The 22,598-nt window shown below is 36.5% G+C and overlaps 1 protein-coding gene across 3 annotated transcripts in view; it reads left to right on the forward strand.

Moving 5' to 3' along the window:
- ANKS1B (ankyrin repeat and sterile alpha motif domain containing 1B) overlaps positions 1-22,598 on the forward strand; it is a 449,446-nt gene that overhangs the window by 288,635 nt on the left and 138,213 nt on the right. For all 3 annotated transcript variants that reach the window (XM_035901046.1, XM_035901047.1, XM_035901048.1), the window contains one exon: positions 2,240-2,392. In XM_035901046.1, coding sequence (XP_035756939.1) covers positions 2,240-2,392 — 153 coding nt within the window. The remainder of the gene's footprint in view (positions 1-2,239; positions 2,393-22,598) is intronic.

A 22,598-nucleotide genomic window follows, 5' to 3' on the forward strand; every position in this document is an offset into this window, starting at 1 on the left:
TGCTTTTTATAGAAGCTGATAGGTTACCAGAATTGTGGACCAGACTGCATGAGATTTCTCAATCAGCAGGTCAAAAAAAAAAAATAATGTTAAAATCAGGATTTATTAAACATTAAGATCAAATTGCAATAAACAAAATAAATAATTTTCATAACATGCCTCACCTGGATACATTGAAAATTATTTTGAAGGTTCTTTGCTTTTCTTTTTTAGAGAAAGAAAACAAAAATCCCTTATATCTTTCAGAAGTCGTGGGTTCCCTGTGGGCCCTGTACATCTTCTTCATGTCTTCTCTGTATTAGATTTTTCTTTAGTTTATTGGGTCCTTTCTTTTCAAGTGTCAGTTGTTTAAGCATAACTCATTTCAAATCAGCTCTTGAAATAAGCTTCCCAGGAGTCAGAGCTACCAGGGTCCTCCAACTTTTCTGCAGTCTGCTGGACAGACTACTCTTAATCTAAGATTTGAAATAAGTCTGAATGACAGTGAAAGAAGAATCTTGACATCTAAGAATTTCATTCTAAATTAGGATTAAACTAAATTCCAAAACGCCAAGTTCAACAACAAAACCAAACTCTCACTTTCTAATATGACTCCTGTGTTGCAGAAGTGACCTGACAGGCTACGATTCCCATTGTTAATGCGTGATTTCTCTCATCTCTCTTTTATGATTTAAGATAATGATTTCACTACATCATTTAAACATTTCCATTAATATTTTATATCCAACATCTGCAGCAAAAGACCAAAGGGTAAACTGTCATATCCACGATGCAGTGTGCCTGCATCGCTCCTCTCTGATACCACAGGAAACCACGATCGAGATTATGACATGCTGGCTTTCTGCATTTGAGCAGGTCGACAAACACTACTGCAGCCTTCGAATGCAGACTTTCATTTTTCCTCTGCTTTGAATTCAAATTGTATTTCAAATAAACTGTGAGAACAAAGCCTGGTTCAGGCAAGATATTAAGATCAGAATTCTCTTCTTTTTAAATTACTTTGTCACTCACTTCAAACTTACGCTCAAAGCATTATGTTTCTGTCACGCTTGCCTTGTTTCTCAGAAAGTAGGAATGTACATAAGCAGGCAGGAATGGGAGACTGGCTTTCACCATCCGCAGTGCCACTCTTGCACAATTGGGAGATCCCGTGCAAAGGTTTCTAAACGTCTAAGGCTTCTTAACAGTTTACCAGTTCGGTGGATTATCAGGTTAGCAATAGGTACACTTCCATAGAAAGACGATATGCATATAATACTGTTGAAAACTGAGGCTGTTTCACAATTTATTTTTTTTACATTGTTCTACTTCTGCCACTTTTGCAAATTACTTTAAAATTCATAAAACCAGTATGGCATAACAAGCAGCTAGCTAGTATGGCTAGCTTGAAAATCTTCACTTGTGTCACTGAGAGGCAATTGTGAAAGAGAAATTGCAGCTCTTTAGTTCTCAGTAGCTTAACAAAATTCAGAAAAAAAAGATGCCAGTGGTATTTCTTAGTTTGTTATGAAAACAAGATTTATATGATTATGCTTTCTGGGCCTGTGTTGCTATATGAATGTGGGTGGTGTGCTTCTGTGTGTGTCATTCTGTCAATTCAATTCCAATAATATTTGGTTCGATTGTCCAATCTCAAGCAACTTTACAGACAGAGAGCAATCTAAAATATATTAAATTCCCAAGAGTCCCACGAAAAATGTGACCAGAAAGAGACTTTTTTAAGCCTCCCCCGGGGGTAGAAAAATATAGTGTGGCTTCAACCATTATAAAATATCAGATAACCTACTAGGAGAGATAAATTAGGAATAATATAACCAAGGCAATATCTTTTATTTGCAGCTTGATACCAAAAGATCCATTCCTCAGTTTAATTTATTCCCTTTCTATGAAATCTTAGGTGCAAATCTGACATTTTTGTGCAGTCAGCATATTAATAATGTCTCTTTCTCACTCTTTTGCGTTCCCTCACGGATTCTCTGATGTCTAGTAAGAGTAGAAATACTCCAGACTTAGTATACTCTGGTTTAAAAGGCAAGCAGACATAAGAAAAAGATAATTGAAAACTAAGTTTTATTAGTGCTTTTGCTCACAAAATTGTTTCATGTTGTACTAATCATTAAAAGAATGTTGATCAGAGAATACGATAACTCTGACCCAAAGAAAATAATATAAATAATTGCTGTTCTGAAAGATGTTTAATGAATGCTATCAGTAATTCTTACATATTCCTGTTTTTCAGATGAAGCAGATCGGTCACGACGGCTACAACCCCACCTCTGTAGCTGAATGGCTGGATTCCATTGAACTGGGTGACTATACCAAATCCTTTCTAATTAATGGCTATACATCGATGGACCTTGTGAAAAAAATCTGGGAGATTGAATTAATTAATGTAAGTTGATCGATTTATAGCAGTAGTTCCTCCTAAATACATTCTAGTACTTGCCCTTGCATATTGAAGCAATTTGCACAATTGCTACATATTGTAGCAATTATACTACATATTGTAGTGCAATTTGCACAAGAGCAAATTGCACTACAAATACTGACATCAAGTACTGCTAATGATTACAGCTCTCATGCCTATACCTGGGTTGACTGTCCCCTTTGCTTCCATTTGCTTTCCCATTATCTTTAGCATGGTATTCAATCAGCATGATTGTGTCACCCATTCAGGATGCTGAATGACATTTAAAAATATATTTTGGTAGCTGATAGCTACAAAGCATAAGCCTTTGCTTTGAAAGTGCCTAACAACAATACTTCTTATAAAGATACTTACAGTTTACTTTTCCACATGCTCTATCTAAATTAAACAGAAAATAAGGAAACCTTAAATACAGTTAATAAGTTTAAGTAGTTTCTCTAATTATCACTTTTGCTTGCAACTTTATTTACATGAGTCAGTTAAATTAGATGCCCACATTTGGGCAACCATAAACTTTAATGTGGGCTGCACTGCAGAATTATTTGGAATGAGATTAATTTTGTGCTATCACAGTGAAGACATTGACAGTACAGCTTTGCCAATGGAATTTTCATGTAAGTTATGTGTCTGAAACAGAGTTGTCTCCTTTTATAAAAGATAGATGATTATAGCTTTGGATCTGCTGTGGCTTTTGAGATCAACGGTATTGTCAGTTTACCTGAACTTTAGGGCAATCCCTGTATAAAGAAAAGCCCAATGTCACATTTTATTGGCTCTTCATGGATGAAAGGTTGTGCTCTTCCTTCCCATAGAGGAGATACTGCACCTCTGCCTCTAATCAGTGCTTAACTTCCAGAACAGCCAAGTGCTGCCAGCAACCATAGGCAATCAAACATAAGATAGAGCAGCTGATACAGCTTTATATCAGGAAGCAGTCCCCAGTGTGTCCCAGGCTGGAGAAATGGAGAACATAATGATTATGCAAAGCCATGTTGCAACACAGTACCTGGTGCAGGAAGCATAAGCAGGTATAGCTCAAGACTGGCATTTAAAGAAAAGAAAAAAAAAAAAGGAGGTATTTCATATTAACTGAAAGACAAAACCATTGCGTGTTAGAATTTATTTTCTTACTGTCACATTACAGTTAATGTTAACTAGCACAAAAATGTAGAGTAAGAGTAAGGGCCAAACTCTGGCTTACATGTTATGTCTGTTGCATTCAATGTATGTTGTAGATGTATAATCAAAGTCAGGATATGATTGATGCTATTATGGGTGTCTGCTCCTAAGCTATTTTTAACTGTGAGTCTTTTTTCTGTAAGTGGCTGGAATTTTAATAAGAACTGGGGACCCTTTGCTCCAGAAGCCAATATAGATTAATCAGAACTGAGTTGAAAAAAAGTGGAAATCTGCTCACATTGTCTTCTCTTACTTAATTTTGCATCCCAAACATTTTGCTATAATCAATTCGGAAACAAATTACCCTTTAGCTCCCCCAAGTGGATCATTAAAACCTCATTAAAGGCTTATGGTTTGATTCCAAATTTGCTTAAACTGATGAAAAGGGAAGTACCTGCGCTGAAGTTAATAGGAATACGCTTCCGTAAAATTTGTATAAACCACACCAGTATATATCTCTCTAACTTTACAGCTGAACATCATGTTCTTGTTTAAGGCCTGTACTTCTTGGGAAAACACTCCCTTTTGCCAAGAGTTGCAAGAAAAAGCTGTTAAACAGTTGTTTAAATATTTGTATAGATATAGATACCTATACAGATAAATATTTCACCCACTTGATGTATTACTGGATTATATTGTTCAAGAGCATAGTAAATAAAACAGTTCTATATTTTCAGAACTTCTATTTTAGTCTAGTCAGTATATATTTAATTCCCATCAACCGGTAGTAGCTAACTGTAATGAAATATTGTTCACTAAGAAAATCTGTAGCTTAGAATAGTATTTACTGTTATTTTTCTGTTTCAGTTGAGGGGAATCTTTCAGAAATGGACAAGAAATTGGTTTGAAGCCATTGTGCACTCTGGCAGAACAAGATACTTATCTCTGACCAGCAGGTCTGCTGTCTCAAATTGATTTTGGAGGTTTCCCTTCCCATTCAGGCAATGGCAAACAAGAGCTTATTGCAGCAAGTTTATCATAAAGGAATGCACAAAGGTCAAAGCCACTAACTCTGGAATAGGGCTCCTGAGTAAGTCAGAATCCAGGCACTTGAAAAATAAGAGAAAAACCAGACTGAACATCTTGAAAAGAATTCAGAGTACCCTTGGTTTGGTGGTTCTTGATGCTTAAGTTGTAGATGGAACAAGAAGTTTCATTTGCACTTACGCCACATATGCAGTAAAAATGTATGAAGGGCTACAGATATGCTAACTTTCTCATTTTAGCCATCAGTTTAAACAGTTGCAGCCACTAAATATGACAAAAAAAAAACATTCCGGCTTTGGTGGAAGGAATCCCTTAGTTCATGTTTGGTGCTTCTTTCCATTAAGCCATTGGGAAGTCATCCCTGGCTTCTGGAGGGGTAGAAAGAGATTTGAAGGTAGAGGTAATATCTTCTATTAGGTAAACTAGCATTACTGAAAGGACAGGAGAGAGAAGGGGACATTTAATTTTTCAGAAGCCCTTCTTTACATCTAAAAAAATGAAAATTCTTTATTATCTTCTTCCTATACTTTCTGTGATCATCAACTCACATGCCTGTGGATGAAGTTCCTGAAGTTTTACATTTTTTTTTCCTAGATCTAAACTAGTAATAAGGTCATCCTTTATCATATGCATCTCAGGACACCACTGTGAGTTTTACTTATCACATGCCTCTGAACTTCCATGTGTGATGCTGACCAAGATACTTTTCTTCTACTTTGGGGCATAAATCTATTCAATTAAGTTATTAAAGCATATTCTGAAAGTCTCCCTGCAGCTGAATGAAGTTAGCCTCCCTAAATTCCCTTTATAAACTATAAAGGATGGCAAAAGAAAGGACCATACAGAAGATGATTTGGGGTGGTTAAATTATGGTTAATTATCTGGATTGCTTCCTAGAGAGGTTTGTCTCTCCCTACTGACATACAGAGATGCTAAGATTAGCTTTAGTATGAATGTCGATCTGCTTGAGGGTAGAAAGGCTCTACAGAGGGATCTGGACAGGCTGGATCGATGGGCCAAGGCCAACTGTATGAGGTTCAACAAGGCCAAGTGCGGGTCCTGCACTTGGGTCACAACAACCCCATGGAACACTGCAGGCTTGGGGATGAGTGGCTGGAAAGCTGCCTGGCAGAAAAGGACCTGGGGGGGTTGGTCGACAGCTGGCTGAATGTGAGCCAGCAGTGCGCCCAGGTGGCCAAGAGGGCCAACGGCATCCTGGTTTGCATCAGGAATAGTGTGGCCAGCAGTAGGGAAGTGATTGTTTCACTGTCTTCAGCACTGGTGAGGCCACACCTTGAATACTGTGTTTCAGTTTTGGGCCCCTCACTACAAGAAAGACATTGAGGGGCTGGAGTGTGTCCAAAGAAGAGCAAAGAAGCTGGTGAAGGGTCTGGAGCACAAATTCTATGAGGAGTGGCTGAGGGAACTGGGGTTTTTTAGTCTGGAGAAAAGGAGAGAAAGTTTATCACCCTCTACAACTCCCTGAAAGGAGGTTGTAGCCAGGTGGGTGTCAGTCTCTTTTCCCAAGTAACAAGCAATAGGAAGAGAGGAAACAGCCTCAAATTATGCCAGGGGAGGTTTAGATTGGATATTAGGAAAGATTTCTTCACTGAAAGGGTTATCAAGCATTGGAGCAGGCTGCCCAGAGAAGTGGTTGACTAATCATACCTGGAGGTAGGATGATGAAGAAGATGTGTAGATGTGGCACTTAGGGACACAGTTTAGGGGTCGATTTGGCAGTGTTAGGTTTACAGTTGGACTCAATGATCTAAAAGGTCTTTTCCAACCTAAATGATTCAGTGATTCTATGGTTAAAGTTAATCTTTGTGAGTTACTCCTTACTCCCATGGGACATTGGATTGATCAGAACTTTGAATCTTATCTTCCTAAAAAGAACAGTTCTTACTCTATTTCCAACACCTTTTTACCATCCTTGGAAGTTACCATCTAGGCAAGCACATTTAAAAAAAACTGTGAGGAGAACGCCAAGCATATGAGAGAGGGAAAAGGTTTGAGACACTTGTGGTAAAGGCCATCTTCCCTCAGCTTCTCTGCTCCTCCAGCTACCTCACTGGCATTAAGGAACAAATTTAATATGCAGCTTCCTGCAATTTATTGCAAATTATTCCAGCAAGGTAATGTCTGCTCTAACTTATGTGCTAGTTTCTTTCAGACTTTTATGTATACTTATGTATAAATATATATAGTGAGTGTGTTTCTTCAAGCACAATCAAGCAGCAATTACTTAAAACATTTGAATCAGAAGAGTCATTTTAAAAGTTATTTGTGTTTTTTGTGAGCTCCCACCAGCATTCGCGTCTTTTTTCAACAAGCCAGACTTTGAAATTTAGATTCTGTTTCACTAATTCATTTGTCATTTAGATCAAGAACTTTCCAAGATTAATTTGCTTCATTATTTTCCCAGGTATGTGCTTCCTGGGAAGCATTATTCTAATTTCCTTATCCTGGGATTGTAAGTATTCAGAATGTCTTGTCCCAGCATTGAGTTTCCCGACACTTCTGGTTTTGTCTCCCAGGTTTCTTGGCTCATTAGAGAGGTCAGATTCTGTACCCGGATTCAGATATCATTTATTCAATGCTGTAGCTACATGGAACTTTTCTGAAATACATATAATCTGCTGAAGAAAAGTCCACTGTGTTCTGAAATCCCCTAACCCATCTGAAGTGTGCACCTGTGCTTTAAAGTATAAATGCTCTTCTACATGACTAATCATATTATTCTTGTCTGTTATTTTGGATTACTTACGTAACCCTCCCCCTCGGGGACTCACTCCCTTCAGGGAACTTTTACTAAAGAGATTCTTCAGGCAAGATATAAACAGCTTAAAAGCACAAAGCAAGTTATTTATCATCTAACACACACACAATGCATTGTAGGACTAATGAATTAGGCATTAAATCAACCCCCACCAAATGAGTCACTAAGTCTGCTGGGCAAGTAGTCATCATGCAGGTAGGGGAGGGCTGGCCTCTTTTGCTCCCTGGAACAGGCTGATCTATGATGTGACTGAGCTGCTGTCTTCTGATTTGCCTTTCTTTCCTTGGGATTTTGTACTTTTTCATGTCAGTGTCGTTGTCCTTGAATCCTCGAGATACCAATTTCCCCATCTCAACAATCTTACGTATGTCTGCAACCTTACCTTTCACATCTTGCATGTTTCCAGCCTGTGCACTCTCTCACAGCTCCTTCTCACACCCTAGCAGTTTTCTTAGAAGAAAACTGAGAATGGTGGCACAGCTGCGCTCTACTGAAAGTAGGCCTTGAATCACAGATAGCTGAACTCCTGCGAGGAGGGTTACATGTAAGTGGCCTGGTTTACATTTCTTCTCAATTAGTTCATCCTGCACTGCGAGCTGCTTCTATTTTTATACATCCATCTTTCACATGGATGATTCAGTCTTTGTCTCCTGTAAAATTATGTTTACCAAATGGTTTCTTAAAATCAATTACTGTCCAGATTTTGAGCTTTCAGGGAGGTGTTCTTGATACTGTCGCTCGCAAATTGCATTCCTGGTTTACATTAGGGTATAATGATTGCTGTTAAGGATCATATCAAAGATATTGGAGAGAGAAAATAGCTACCAATGGACTGCCTTCCATTAGTTTATAACTAAATACTTTGGACCCTCCGCAACTTCATTGACAAACTCTACAATTTAATTATATACTGTGTGAAAAAGTGATTCTTTAGTTATGTTAAAGACTGTTACACAATCATTTCACTGCAGCCCACTAGGACTGCAGTGTAGGAATGTAAGGAGCATGAAAATGGCCATACTGAAACAGATCAGAGGCTCTACCTAACCCACTGTGCAGTCTATAAAAATGGCCTTAACAGATGACCGGGGAAGACTACGCAGACAGGACAAGTATATTACGAACTATCTGCATAGCATTCTTCTAGTCATTAATAATTTTCAGCTCAGGGACTTCTGGAATTTGACAAGTTCTTCCCAACTGGTCCTTGTCTTTCTTACCTTGAAGGAGTTGTTATTGTCATCAAGTTTTGTGATCTTACTGCTAGTCTTCTTTCCTATGGAATTTATAAATATATTGAACAGCAGAGGTCCATTCAGAGATCTCTTCAGAAATTCACTAAGAAGCTTCTTCCACTGTGAAAACTGCATTTTCTCCTACAGTTTCTTGGTTTATCCAGCTTTTTATCCATGAAAGAATCTCATTTATGGCTTAATGCCACGGCTGGTGGTGGGTTTTTTTTTTTTTTCTTAAAAGCCTTTTAAGAGTAGCTTAATCAAAAGGCTTTAGAAATCCAGGCAAACAAGCAGATCAAGCAGATCATCAACTTCATCAACATATTTTTTGGCTGTTTCAAAGAATTCCAACAGGCTTCTGAGGTATGAGGTGACTTTACATGCAGTCACTTTAACTCTTCCTGGTTGTGTTTACCTTTGTGTCCACTACTAGTTTGCATTATTGAATTCCTACTTATTTGCCTGGGAGAGACTTAGAGGCCGGTATTTCTATGCATCTTCCATGAACTCTTTTCAAAAATTGTCATCAATTTTGTCACCTTCCAGTCCTCAGAAAACAAGAAGGTTTTAAGGGAGAGGTTACACATTATTGCTAGCAATTCAGCAAGTTCATCCTTGAATTCCTTCTCTATTTATCTTTTCTGTGCTATGGTTCATTGCAAACTTCTATTTCTCCTTTCAGTCATCTCATTTGCAAACTGAAGAGTCTTAGTCCATTTAGCCATTACATGCTTCCAGAAATCCTTGCTCTGTATCTTTCTAGTCCTTCTCTGTAGAGCTCCAATACGCAGACTGCCAGCTATACATGTGTAACGTCTAAGTCAGAACTGCTTTATACATATTTAGCTGGAGCCTATAGCTCTAAGTAACCAACTTAGTTCTCACAGCTCTCATGAGGCCTTAGCCGACTAATGCACCTACAATCTCAATACAACTTACAGTTTCTACTTAAAGAACTTAAAAATGGTCCACATTCTGCATTCAGATTCCTTGACCAGGTTAGTATCTCACTTAGCAGCCTCCCCATCTACTCCAGCAAAGCAGATAGCAACTCCACAGCTTGATTGGGTAATACACACCAAATGGATCGATTTTGTACTGTGCTTACTTGACAGCTTAATTTCCCATGCTCTATAGCATAAAAAGATACCTTTTTCTTAGGAAGGCTGTCCTTCAGGTTCTGTTTGACAAATTACTCTGTGACTCTTCTTCTCTTGTTATTACTTAATTTCCCAAGCGTGCCACTCTGGAGGCAGAGAGGAATGAAACATTACCTCTCAATAACATATTCTCAGACATTGTGACTGCAAATCTACAATTCCTGTTCCTTTTCCTCTCTGCCTCAGAGCCCTGTGCTAGATTTCAGACCACTGAAAAGAATTAAGAGTGCTTGGAGCCACAGTCCTCTCTGATCTCCCAGGAAAACTGTTGACTGGTAAAGATACCCATAGCTCCTCCTGTAGTTGCTTTCTAAATGGCTCCAACAATTCTGATAATCAGAAGAGCTTTCAAGACTGTGAGTCTCCATAAGCAGTAGGGTGTAGGATCTCAGGTTATTAGGTATTTTGTTATTAAAAATAACTTCTGTAGTTGTTGAGAAAATTGCTTCCCTCTTTCCAAACATTCAGGAGCTATTACTACTGTACTTGATTAAGAAATACTTGAAGTTAATTATGTGAATCAATACTTTTACAACAGCTGCATAAACATGTGCACATGCACATATGTGTGTATGTATGTATTTATATATAGATGTATATAATTTAAAGTAAAGAATTCTCCAACAAGCTAAATGATGGGCTATCACACTTCAAATGCGAATGCCACACCATGTTGATGTACTGGTGCAAAACCAGAAGACTTATATTTCAAAGTTTCTAGGTAGCTTCAAATGCTTGAGAATCTCCCTGACATCCTGCAAAACCAAATGTGCCTATTGTACTGAGGAACAGTTATTTCTGGCATTTGAAAGTTTTACAGGAATCTTTAAAGTTCTCTGCCAGGCAGGCTGAGCTTTGGGTCTTCTCACTCATTAGTAAAGTAATAGTCTACATATAGGATGCATTAAGACATTTAAGAACATTTTTTCTACTACATTTTTGGTGGGTTTTATGTTTAATAACTACAATTTTGAAGTGGTTAATGCACAGCCTTGATTGGTTTGAGGAAATATGAAAGAAACTTTCAATATGCATTCAAATTCTCTGGGTCATCTGTTTGCAAAACTATCCCATTAACATAAATAATAGGACCAACTTTTAAGCAGTTTCTTGAGAGCAGGATAGTTGCTTATATATTTCAAATCAAGAACTCTGAAGACAGGTCTAGAACTGAATAGCTTTCATCATGATGGATTATTTCTTCATGAGATAAGACATGTACATGGATTTGCTCAGTTGCTCCTACATTAGTAAAGCAATGCTGCAAATGAGATTACATTAATATGTGTTTGCTGCAGCAGCTGTAAATACAAAGGATAACTCTCTAAATTACTCTTATTTCCCTTTGAAATGGGATCAGTAGCTTCACTACATGTACAAAAAAAGGCATGAGATATTATACAAAGAGCAAATTTTTTTCCATGCATAATAGTTGTGTAGATTTTGATCATCCAGAGCACCCACAGAGGTCTCAAAAGGGTTTTAATAATGCACATCTTTGTTTCTTTTGTAAGCATGAAATACTTGCCAGTTGCAATCATACAGTAAATTTGCTCCATTGGATCTTGCATTTGAAAATTATTCTTTCTGCTTTGAATACTGGTAGCAGCTCCATCAGTCACTCAGTTCCTAATGACTGTGGATGTCACTGTTCACTTAGAACCTGTTGTTATGTTGTAGTATTGCACTGGCTGTTTCTAGAAATCTCGTTGGAAGCTCTTTATCCTCAACAAATCTATGTTGCCAGTATAATAACTTCATAACATGTTTAACTTATGTACAGTTTCTGCATGTAACATTTTGCATAGGTAGTGATCTTGTAGCCTCTGAGTGATTTGATGTGCAAAATTCCATCTGTTCCTCATGGTAATGCAAAATACTTCTTAAATACATCATCCTCTTCACTCTATACTGTTACTTGCAAAAAAATCAGGAGATGACATAAACCATGGCAATTTCTTCAAACCATCGACTGTTTACTTCTTCCTACTCCCACCTTGGATCATGGCAGTGCTCAGCCTCAGGAGAAGTGGGAGGAAAAACACCTCTTTTAGTTCAAATACAGTGCTTTATTCAGTTTACAATTCAACATGGTAAAGAAAGAAAGAGAACGCATTTGCACTGTGGACATTTTCACAGCGTTTATTTTTTGGTAGTATAATGATTCTTTTGGAATCCGTCTGGTGTCGTTTTGCACTAGAGGTTATTTAAACAGAAGACATTATATAAGTACTTTGAAATAATTTCCCTAATTCTATATTTATATTTCCTTATATTATGGCAATAATAAAAAAAATATTGTTTTCTGATTAAAAAGTGATAGTAAAATAACCATGTTTCATCAGTAAACCTAGCCATTGAAATTTGCAGATTTCTTTTAATAAGTTTCCCATTTCCTGCATTTATTTTTAAATGTAAAGATTTTAGTCATATCAAAATGATATAATTTTTTAACAATCACTTTTACCTCTTTTCTGAGGCAAATCTTTGCTCTTATACTAGAATTCTTAAAACCAGAGCTTTTTTCCTTTCTTTCTTTTTTCTTTCCCTCTACCCCACGCTCTCTTCAAAACAAATTATAATCAGGTAGTGATTGGCAGCAATTTTTAGCACTAATAATCAAAGCTGAGCAATTTTAGCACCTATTGTGTTCCACCTGCAGGATCATTTTCTTGTCCTGTAACACACTAGGTAGCAGAAATGATTGATTCATAATGCAAGATAATTTTTTTATTAAAGCAACCTACTCTGCCTAGTGCCAGAGAGGGTATTGTCTTTGAAGTATCCTAACAAAATCTCCCCCCATTCAGGCAGCAAATAAATTACCTTATCATCTGATTTTCTGGCTAAACTCTTAGTGTTCTATAAGAAGGTTCATATTTCAAGTTTCAGAATATGATCTCCTTTCCAGGGAGTACAGCAGAAGCAGCCCAACCTAAGATTTCGTATTCCCTTTAAAAAAAGCTAGACAATAACCTCTCCTCCGAGCCCACAGGTTCTCTACAAAAACAGATAAAATAAATGGTCACTAAATATTTTGTTGTCCTAGGCAACAACTTGTTCCGCCTTCAATAGCTTAGAAGAGACCTGGATAAAGAGTTGTATTTTACCAGCTTAATCTTTTCTGTGTTGGTGAGCTGGCAAGAAAATTGGATTTCTATTTTGAAATTATGTCCTTTTTCAGATCCATTAATCTGAAATTAATCTAAAAATTTTAGACACATCCTATTATGAATTTGACTTCCTAAACATGCAGTCTTAGGATAGCATTCTTCATTACAATAATAACTGTAGATTGTAATAGAAGGTAGTTCCTCTAAAATAATTTGATTCTGAGTATTTAAATTCTGTTTTCTAGACAATATGTGTGCTAGTTTTGCTGGAATAAATTGCTTGTTTCAAACGTTTGCATTTGCTGCCCCAAACCCCTACCTCTCATAGTTCTAGCTTACAGCATTTTAAGACAGATTATGTTGATTGAAGGTCAATGTAAAATACTTTGAAGTTCATGGTAGATAAAAGCAAACGGACACAATGATGTTAATGTTGTAAAGCAGTACTTCTGCTGTTACTTTGAAGGAATTTGCAGTGATAAAAATCGTAAAGAAGCATCCCCTCTTTGCAAAGAAATAAAGCTGCAGAATTTATTACATAATGTTTTCAAGGACTGCAGTACTATTTTGATGCTTTTAAAAGAATACTGTGTTTTTCAACTAACTCTCCCATTCAGCAATGTGCAAAGGAGAAATCATTCCTCTTCAAAACCTTTTTTTCCTGCTTCTTCATTGCTTTATGGGATATTGCAAGGAGTTGATATTTCCCATAAAAATTCCCAGATCTTGACCGGCATCATTTGTCTTCTGTCAGTGATTGGCTTTAATAGTTAAAGGTAAAGAGGACTAAATGGCAGCCATTTTAGCTATAAGGATGTTGAAGATCAGAAACATTTTAGAAACATTTTTCCTGTACAGCAGATTTTGTTAACATTCTCAGGTATAAGAGCAAATGCAGTGCTGTGCCATATAGCCCTATCAGCGTGATTAATGTGCCAGAAATAGGACAGCGGCATTATCCTGGGTCTTCTGCCTGATTCTCCCTTCTTACATTGTTCGGAGCTAGCTTGGATATCCCTGCAATCCACTGCATTTGTATCATACAGACACAGTCCTGGATTTCAAAAAAAAAAAAAAGAGTGAAAAGTATTATACCGAGATTATTAATAGAAGTAAGGTCAGAATTTTTCAACAGAGGAAAGATGAGGGGAAGGGAAGTATTCACTTAGCTATAAAAGGTTCTGTTGCAGCCTACAGCCAACAGGGCTTGAGTTCTTAAAGTCATCTTCAAGGATTTTGTCCTTCATTGTTTTTAACTTTCGAAGGAATAAGGTTTCAGTCACTTTCCATTAAAGGACAATTCAAAATTCTAATAGTTGGTGGTGCCCAGAAACCTTTCATATTCAGCCTGGATTATTTCAAAATTACATACCATTATCTCCAGTTATCAATTTTCTACAGATGTAAATAACACATTGGCAGCCCCAATGTTTACATCCTTGAAGTGGTTATTGGCAGGTATTTTGTGATCCCTTTCGTAATGATCAAGTCATTGCAAGGTTATGTACATTTAACTCCTGATTTATATTCCTACCTCAGCTTTTACTTTTTCTTACTCGTTGCTTACTTTACAAAATGTTCTTCATATCATAGAGATCTTAAAAATGCAGTATTTGTACAAAAGTAGTATGTTGTATGTTGCATGGATTTGAATTCACTGCCGTAATTTGGAAAAGAATTTGAGAAAATGCAATAGAATATGTTTCTATGTGCAATGATATTCAAAATGGTATTCAGATAATGAATTACAATATAGCTGTTGCAAATCTGTTACTCTGTTATAGAAAATGAGAAATCTTTCTAGTTTGATGGGGTTCAAAAGAGAAAGTCAGTTTCAAAATCTCTTACAGGGTTTTATCTGTGTTTTTTCATCAAGGAATTAAACACCTGATTCAGATGCAGTAATGACAGAAGCTACTAGGAAAAATATAGTTGGACCTTACTTATACCTTTGTTCATGTATCAAAAGCTGGATCAGAACCTATCTGAGCCAGTCAGGTTACATGAACGCACTCATCAGGAAAGGACATAAATCAGTTTTCCAAATAGCAATTTTTATCATCTGGAAGGAATCAGCCCAAGCTCCCAGACACCCTGATTTTCTCAGGGTCTAGACTCCGTGCTACCATTTAAAACACCAAATTCAATAATAAATGTATTGGCTATTTGCAGGTGAGCTGCTAATGACTGTCTGGCAGTCTCTATCATCAAAAAGGTTTTTTCATCATCCTGTCTTCCATGTGCATGATCTGCTTGAAGATGGAAAACACAGTCATAAAGTCTTCCTTTAAAATACTTACCCTTCCGGTAAGCTGCAAAGAAATGCATATGCACTTATGTGCACACATAAAGCCAAACAACAAGAATTATGCAGAGCTAAGTATTTTAAACATTTGTGTTCCCACACGCAGTATGGTCCTACCGTGTTTTCAGCGAACATAACCAAGCACAAGGTAGTCTGTGCTTCCTGTCTTATGAGTTAAATTTATGTAAGATTTATATAAGCAATAGATAAGCATCAAAGCCATAGCCGAGCAGGATGGATGGCAAAACACTGGGCTAGTTCATAAATTTACATTATTGAAGAGCAGTGATAGATCTACGCTGCTTCTTTTGTTGAAGCCGAGCAGCAATTTGCAAGCAGAAATAATTCTTCTTACCTGCTTTTAATAGCAAAGTATACAGTAGCAGTAGTACATGACAGCCACAAAAAAAGTTCATTATCTTGGGTTATCTGCTCTGATCTGTGAACATTTTTTTTTTGTTAATCTGTGGCTTCCTGGGAAGCAGAAGCATAAGATGTAACTTAATGTGAGAGGAGAAAAAATGACAGAAGTTTAATATGCCTCTAAGCATATGGAGTGGTTGGCTTTGGAAATTCGGTAGAATTGAAGCGTGGGAAAGAGGAAACTGAGAACTGAGGAGAGTTAGTAGTAAATGAGGGAGTTATATGCAAGGATGAGATAGCAAGAGTGGGAAACAACTGCCATTAGATGCTAATGGGCTTAGCAAGAAAGACTAGAAATACATAATGAAGTAAAATGCACAGAGTATATAACTATCATATAAAACCGAAGAAGAAGAAGTTAAAGTCCTTACTTTATGTCTATCTAAAATGTAAACAAATGACTACACTGCTATATAGAGAGTTTCAAATATTCAAAATTATTTTCACAGTTAGGTTTTCTCTGTTTTCCGTTAGTCTTCAAATTAGCTTGCTGGCTCTTTGCAGCAGGGAATCATCTTCATGGATTGATAGAGAGGTCCTAGAATGCTCTCTAAAATATGATCTAAAATTATAGTTTCTCTCAGTGTTTTTACTCCTGCTATTAATAAACAATTACAGGATATAAAAATGAGGATTTACAGAAAATGTGAAAGATGACCACATCTTATATATTATAGAAGAAATAAAACATTGGATAGCATTTCAGGTAAGAAGATTTGTGTCAAGAATACCTGATGTGAGAAAGAGTTTAAAAAAGATTCTTTGAAGATGTTTCATTTAAGCTAAGGTTCTGGGCAAAATATTTTCTTAGGGATTTTGGTATAATATACTTCAGCTATTCAGCATAAGATTTCTAATGGTCTCTGGAATTCAGATAAGGAACTGGCTGCTATCTTCTCTGCATTTCCCCAGGGATTTAAGACAGATTATTCCAATGTGTCAAGGATAAAACCCCCTCACTGTTTTGCAGGAGATGTTAAGCAAAATGGCTCAGATTTTGTGTTTATTGCTGACGTAACAAAATTTTAGCGTCACATTTGGTTTTGTTCTCATTTTTTCTGTGTAAGTATTCAATGAGCTACTGTATTTTTCTTCTGAGAATCAAAGAAGATACTGCTTATAATTCAGTACAGACCCATTAATAGGGCAGTGAAGAATTTTATTTGGTCCTGTAACTCACTTATTTGGTTTGACTGTGCATGAAGCAATTGTCAAGACAGTAAATATACTTAGTGTCTGAAACATAAATCTTCAGATCGGAAAATGTCAAGGTAAGTTTAAATGAATAAAAGAGTCAGAAACGTGTTTACTGATACTGCAGAAATCTGTCATCAGAATCGCAACAGACGTAATGCTGAATATCTGAAATCTTGTACTCAGATTCAATCTTTGTCACATCCTACTGATGTCTTGAAAGTGCAAAATTATTTAAAAAGAAAAAAACCAAACAAACCTTTCCCAATTATCTTTCAAAGTGAGTGTAGGATGATGTGGTAGAGGAGATATCTCTGTATAACATGAATAGTAAAAGAGATTAATATTACTGATAATACCCATGGCCAGTTTTTACCTGCAACTAGTAAAATAATAAGAATGTAGCATGCTTTATTTGTTTCAGAAGCTAGCTGACACTTGGCTTTGAAAAATGCTGCGTGGAATCAATTCCTTTTATTGTTCATTTTGTTTTCTGCTTCATCCTTTTTATCTCAAGGGCAGTTTACATGAAAGTGTTTCGGAGCTCTGTTGGCTCTCACTGAGTTTCCCACCCGAGTCCCTAATCCCCTTTAGCTGACATCCTGAAAGTAAGTTGTAATGGTGCATAAAGAACAACCACTGGTCAGTACAATGTCCATTCTGGGACCTATCTGGAGGTTTTGTATCTTCAGTGCTTTCACCAAAGAAATCTTGCAAGCAGCTGAAAACTTGGCGGCATATATGTCATCGTGTGTATGTGCAAGAGAGTGTGTAAAGTTCTGGAGATCTTCTGTAGCTCCTCATAAAATTTATTGATATTTTAGTAACCCAGCATGCTTATTCAGTGCATTGTTTGCCATGAGGCTCTTGAAAAAGTTTTAAATGTATGAACTGAAGTGACTGTTGCAGTAAGGTACTGTGAGGTATACAGGTGATAAATAAAGCTGTATATATAGCAACATAAAAAATGAAGCATTACACAGTCATTTAATAGGGTAATATAATTTAAAATATAGTTATCCAATCTGTTTCTTGTGTTATCTTTAACTTGCTGATGTAGCTAAGTGATCGCTTGAAATTTCAGACAATTGGAAAGAAGTCAAAGGTGTTTTCTTTGACCTGTATTGAACATGCTAGATCGTATTCTATTTTAGCAAAAGAGGGACCTATGAAGGGATAACATTTCAGTTGCTGGCTATATCAGTGAAATTCATATTTACGACTCAGGCATAGTCATAGGAGATACATGCCTAGATTCTTGCTATAATCATGGAAGATATGCAGTCATTTCTTTGATATGATTCATCCCGTCCTAAAGCAAATGCTTAAATTACATCAGATGAGTCATGCCTTAAAGGTGCTTATTTCTCTCTGCTAACTTAAAGGGACCCTTATGTGAGAACTGACATCTCTATTGTGGTTATTTTACGTTCCATAAGATGAATATCACCTGAATGTGGCTTCAAACATGAAAAATAGAATAGAAATTATTGACCAAAAATGTGATTTCCAAGAAAAATAATAAGCTATAAAAAAAATATCCCAGTATTGAAACTGCGACATGAATACCGTTTCCCCTAGAAACCTGTTTCTCATTTGTGGAAACATATTGGGAAGTCTTGGTATGTTCTAAGAGTTACTGTAGCACACCGACATATACCAACACATTTTACCATTAACAACCACTGGATGTATCAGACTGCTAAATTCTGCCTACTCCTTAGGGAAGTCATGTATCATACATCTGGGGTTTTGTCAGTCCTGCAATTATATGTATCGTTTGCTTAGATGGCACCTGTATCACAAAACAGAACTTTTGCCATATCTTTTTAAAACCACACTGTTAGTTATGTATTCAAAGAGTGGCCAAAGTAAATAGTACTTCATCTTTAGTCTCATTTTTCTGACATGCCATTTTTGTGAACGGCAAGATAAATCTCATTCAAGTAGCACAGATCCTGATTTTCTAAGGGCTGTGCTCTTTATAGCTATGCCTACAGATTTGAACTTATCCTAATGATAAGTTTTATGTCAGATAATACTTTGTAAGCTTAATTGCAAGACAATAAAAAATGAATTCTGTGTTTGGCAGTTAAACCAAGCACCTGCTGAAAGTATAGCTCTGTACCGTCTCCAGGTTCAACTATATATCTGCTTCACATTTGAGATCTAGAAAACTTTTACAAACATTTTTCTAGTGGCCTCTTAGAAAACGTGTACATATATGGCAAAGAAGAAATGAAATTTGTTTATGCTTTCCTACTCACTGAAAACAGGGGAGCCATAGGTGCAGAATCACCAACTCCTGCTCATAGTGCTGAGATTAGTTTAATATACAAAAAAGTCTGAATATGTTGTTGCAGTTATAAAAGACGTTATCAAAACATATTTTTAATTGTCCTTGATATTTCTGTGCGTTGTTTTCATACAGTTTTGCACACATCAGAGAAAGATACGAAGATGTGCTTCTGGGAATTGAGAGAAGAAACAAAAAGCTCACCAGACAGTTGACAAAGCCAATTTAGAAATTATCAGTAAAAGAATTTAATACTGTTACCGATACTGCTATGGAGTACAGAAGGGACATAACAGAACTTTATAGGTTTGAAGTGTAAAACCAGAAAGGTGTTAGAAGAATGTATTCATTTTTTTTAAAAATAAGATTACACTAAAAAGGCATTTTAATTAAAGGACAAAATTGTTCATGACATATAAAAAATTAGAAAACTGTCTCTCAGGATCAGCAGTGGAAATGTCATCCTTTGATACATTTTAAGTAGGTGAAAACGAGTGTACAATAGAGTAATGGCCCTGTATGACAGGAAGACGGGTCGGAAACCTAGTAGGAGTCTCCCCAGCCTGACTTCCATGATTCAGTGGTGATACCACGTATTAACTTTCCCATAAAGCAGCGTATATTGCTATACTGCTTACAAGATGGCATTTTAGAGTCATTGTAATAAATGAAAATTCCACTAGGTGGTTCTGCTGCTCTTCTAACAAGGATCGAGAATGTTAGCAGATTGCAATACTATGGGTTGTTTTTTTTTCATGTATTGTTTTGCTACCTCTTCTGAGTATGTCAGAATCCAGACACCTAGTTATATTCTGAAAGGTGGTATTAATAATATATTTCTTGATTAAGGATGAAATACTCTTGGCCAAATAAGACCAAGGTATAAGACTTTAATATTGCGAAATTCCATTGGTAGGTAGGGTATTTATCAGTTAAATTGTTAGAGCTATGTTTTACTTTGGCCTTGGAAATTACCTTCTTGAACTTGCAAACTTGAACTGTAATCACACTGGACTTGTAATTAGGCATTTTATGTGAGGTATCATCCATCTAGTAGAATTTTAAATTAGTATGTTTATTGCATGTGAAACATTGCTATCTTCTAAGAGGATACGTGACAGCAGACCATGAACTGTGCAATCATGGGAACTTTCTTTTTGTATGGGCTGTTGTTTAGGATAGGATACACATCTCTGCTCCAGAGCTCTGCTATGGCTCAGTGCAGCCACTCTTGCATTTTTATTAAAATCAGCTTACATTTATCAGCTTTTCCCTTTGCAATTCCTCTGTTTCACAAATACCAACTACTTTTTCTCTCAGGTGAACTGAGATATCTAACTTGAGATATGCAGCTTGCATATTCTCAGCTTGTATTAATCTTTAAAGGCTGCTGTTGCTATTTTAGACCTGAAGAAAGGCCTTTGTACCCCACCTCCTGTACCTCCCAAATGTGTCAATCTGGTCTAGTAAAAATTGTTATTCATTACTGCAAGTCTTGCCCTATTGAGTAGGTTTAGAAAGTGTTGCTGATTCTACAAAAGGGTTTGGTTGGGTTTGGGTTTTTTAAAAAAAAAAAAAAAAAAAAAGAGTATGAAATTTTTTTCTGTCTTTTTTGTCATTTCTGGTGCTACACAGTTAGGTTTTTTTGCTCCCATGGTACACATTATTAATGCTAGGTAACTACTCCAAATATTTCCACAGACTACAGAACTCCATTTGCTTCAGCTGTGTTGGCATTTTCCTAATACGCTAATGAATGAGTTTCATAGGAGTGTTCATGAGAGAAATTTACAGAATATTATGGAGAATGTTACAGAGAAAACTATAGAGCAGATATGGTAAATTCCAAGTCTGCTCATCAGAAAACTGGTTCTGATAATGGTTTTTAAACTATTTCAGTATCTCTGCTCTTACATTTTTTTCTGGTGGAGGTGTAGGCCCGTATGTAGCAAATATAAACCTATTGACAGTAGCCCTGCTGATCCATTAGAAATCATCAACAGACTCACAGAGTTCCACAGTACAACACAGCCCTCCATCAGGCCAGAAATGAGAGCTCCTACCATGTACTAGCAACAATTAAGGTTCATCTGTCATTAGTTTTCCAATTTCAATATTGACTACTCACAAAAATAAGTCTTTTAAAAAGCCCCAAGCTACAAAAAGTAGGAGGCAAAAGGCAAGCACATTTTGTAAGCTTTTCCATTTTTGCTGCCCTTTCCAGTTCTTGAACCTACTCTTTTGGAAGAGATTGTCCATTTTACAAACAGTTTGTATAACACAATTACTGCTAATTTGTTCTTGGGCCATGCTTTTCTGAGCTCATGTTTGCACTGGTTTGTATCTAAGGATTAATAGCACTTCTGTACTGAACACAATCATAACCTCCAGAACTTGTGGATACTTTCTACAGGTGATGGCTTTATTTCTTTAGCCCACTGTTAAGAAGGCTTCTAAAATCAGGCTGTGCAATTGCTATTAAATATAAAGTTGCAGAACATCTACTCATCAGCTATATTAATCTGATGCCATGTTGCACAACCTATGCAGGAAATTTAAACTGGTTTGGTACGCCACTTTACCAGAATAACCTTCTTACTTCTTTTCATCATAAGTGTAGAATGGAGATCTTCTTCAGTCATTGAACAAGACTAGAACTAGAGGTATTGCCCTGTACACAAGGATCTCAAAAGATTGCAAAAAACGTTGCAATCATTGCAAACATTTGATTTTTGTTTTCCAAAAAACATTCATCAAGAAGAGTAAACCAGTCTGAAAAGCCTTATGACATGCTTAAAACCACTCTGATTTGGCTGGCAGTCATAGAAAGCTCCATCTTTTTATATAAAGGGAGAAGGCACCTTAAAAAAATGCATATCAGAAAAAGCGATACACTTTTTCCAAAACTCATACTCATTCTTTCACCCTGCCATAGCCAAAAATCCATATCAGGAGTATTGTGAAGCTGTGATGTAAGTGCTTTCTAAGGTCTAGAAAGCTCACCTAAAAATACCACATAAATAAAAGATCAAACATGCAATGGATTTTGACTTATGTGTTGAAATACCCTTGTGACCTCTGTTATTCTAGAAGGACATAAACCCACTTAGAACCAGATATTACAAAATAGAAATGCATGTGTGGAGAGAAATGAATTCTCTTTGTAGACGAGTATCTAGTATAATGTAATTAAGCACTCAGTAGCCAGTTGTGGATGCAGAAATTTGTGGATTTGCAACATTTATTCCTGCCAGAGTTTGTTAGTGAAGTTAGAAGACATGCCTTTGAAATACAAAAAACCTACTCGGTCTTTATGATTAAACCCCAGAATCTCAGGAGTTAACAATTTAGTGGAAGATTACTTTTAAAATATTTTGAGTACTGTTGCTTGACATGTCCAGGGGCTATCATTGTAACCAATACTAAGGCATTTGTGCGTGTGAAGAACTAGGAAGAAGCATTCTCTCTCTTTTTTTTTTTTTTTTCTTTTTTTTTTTCT

Source organism: Egretta garzetta, unplaced genomic scaffold (genome assembly GCF_000687185.1).
Source record: "Egretta garzetta isolate BGI_Z169 unplaced genomic scaffold, ASM68718v1 scaffold38, whole genome shotgun sequence".
Taxonomy (NCBI): Eukaryota; Metazoa; Chordata; class Aves; order Pelecaniformes; family Ardeidae; genus Egretta; species Egretta garzetta.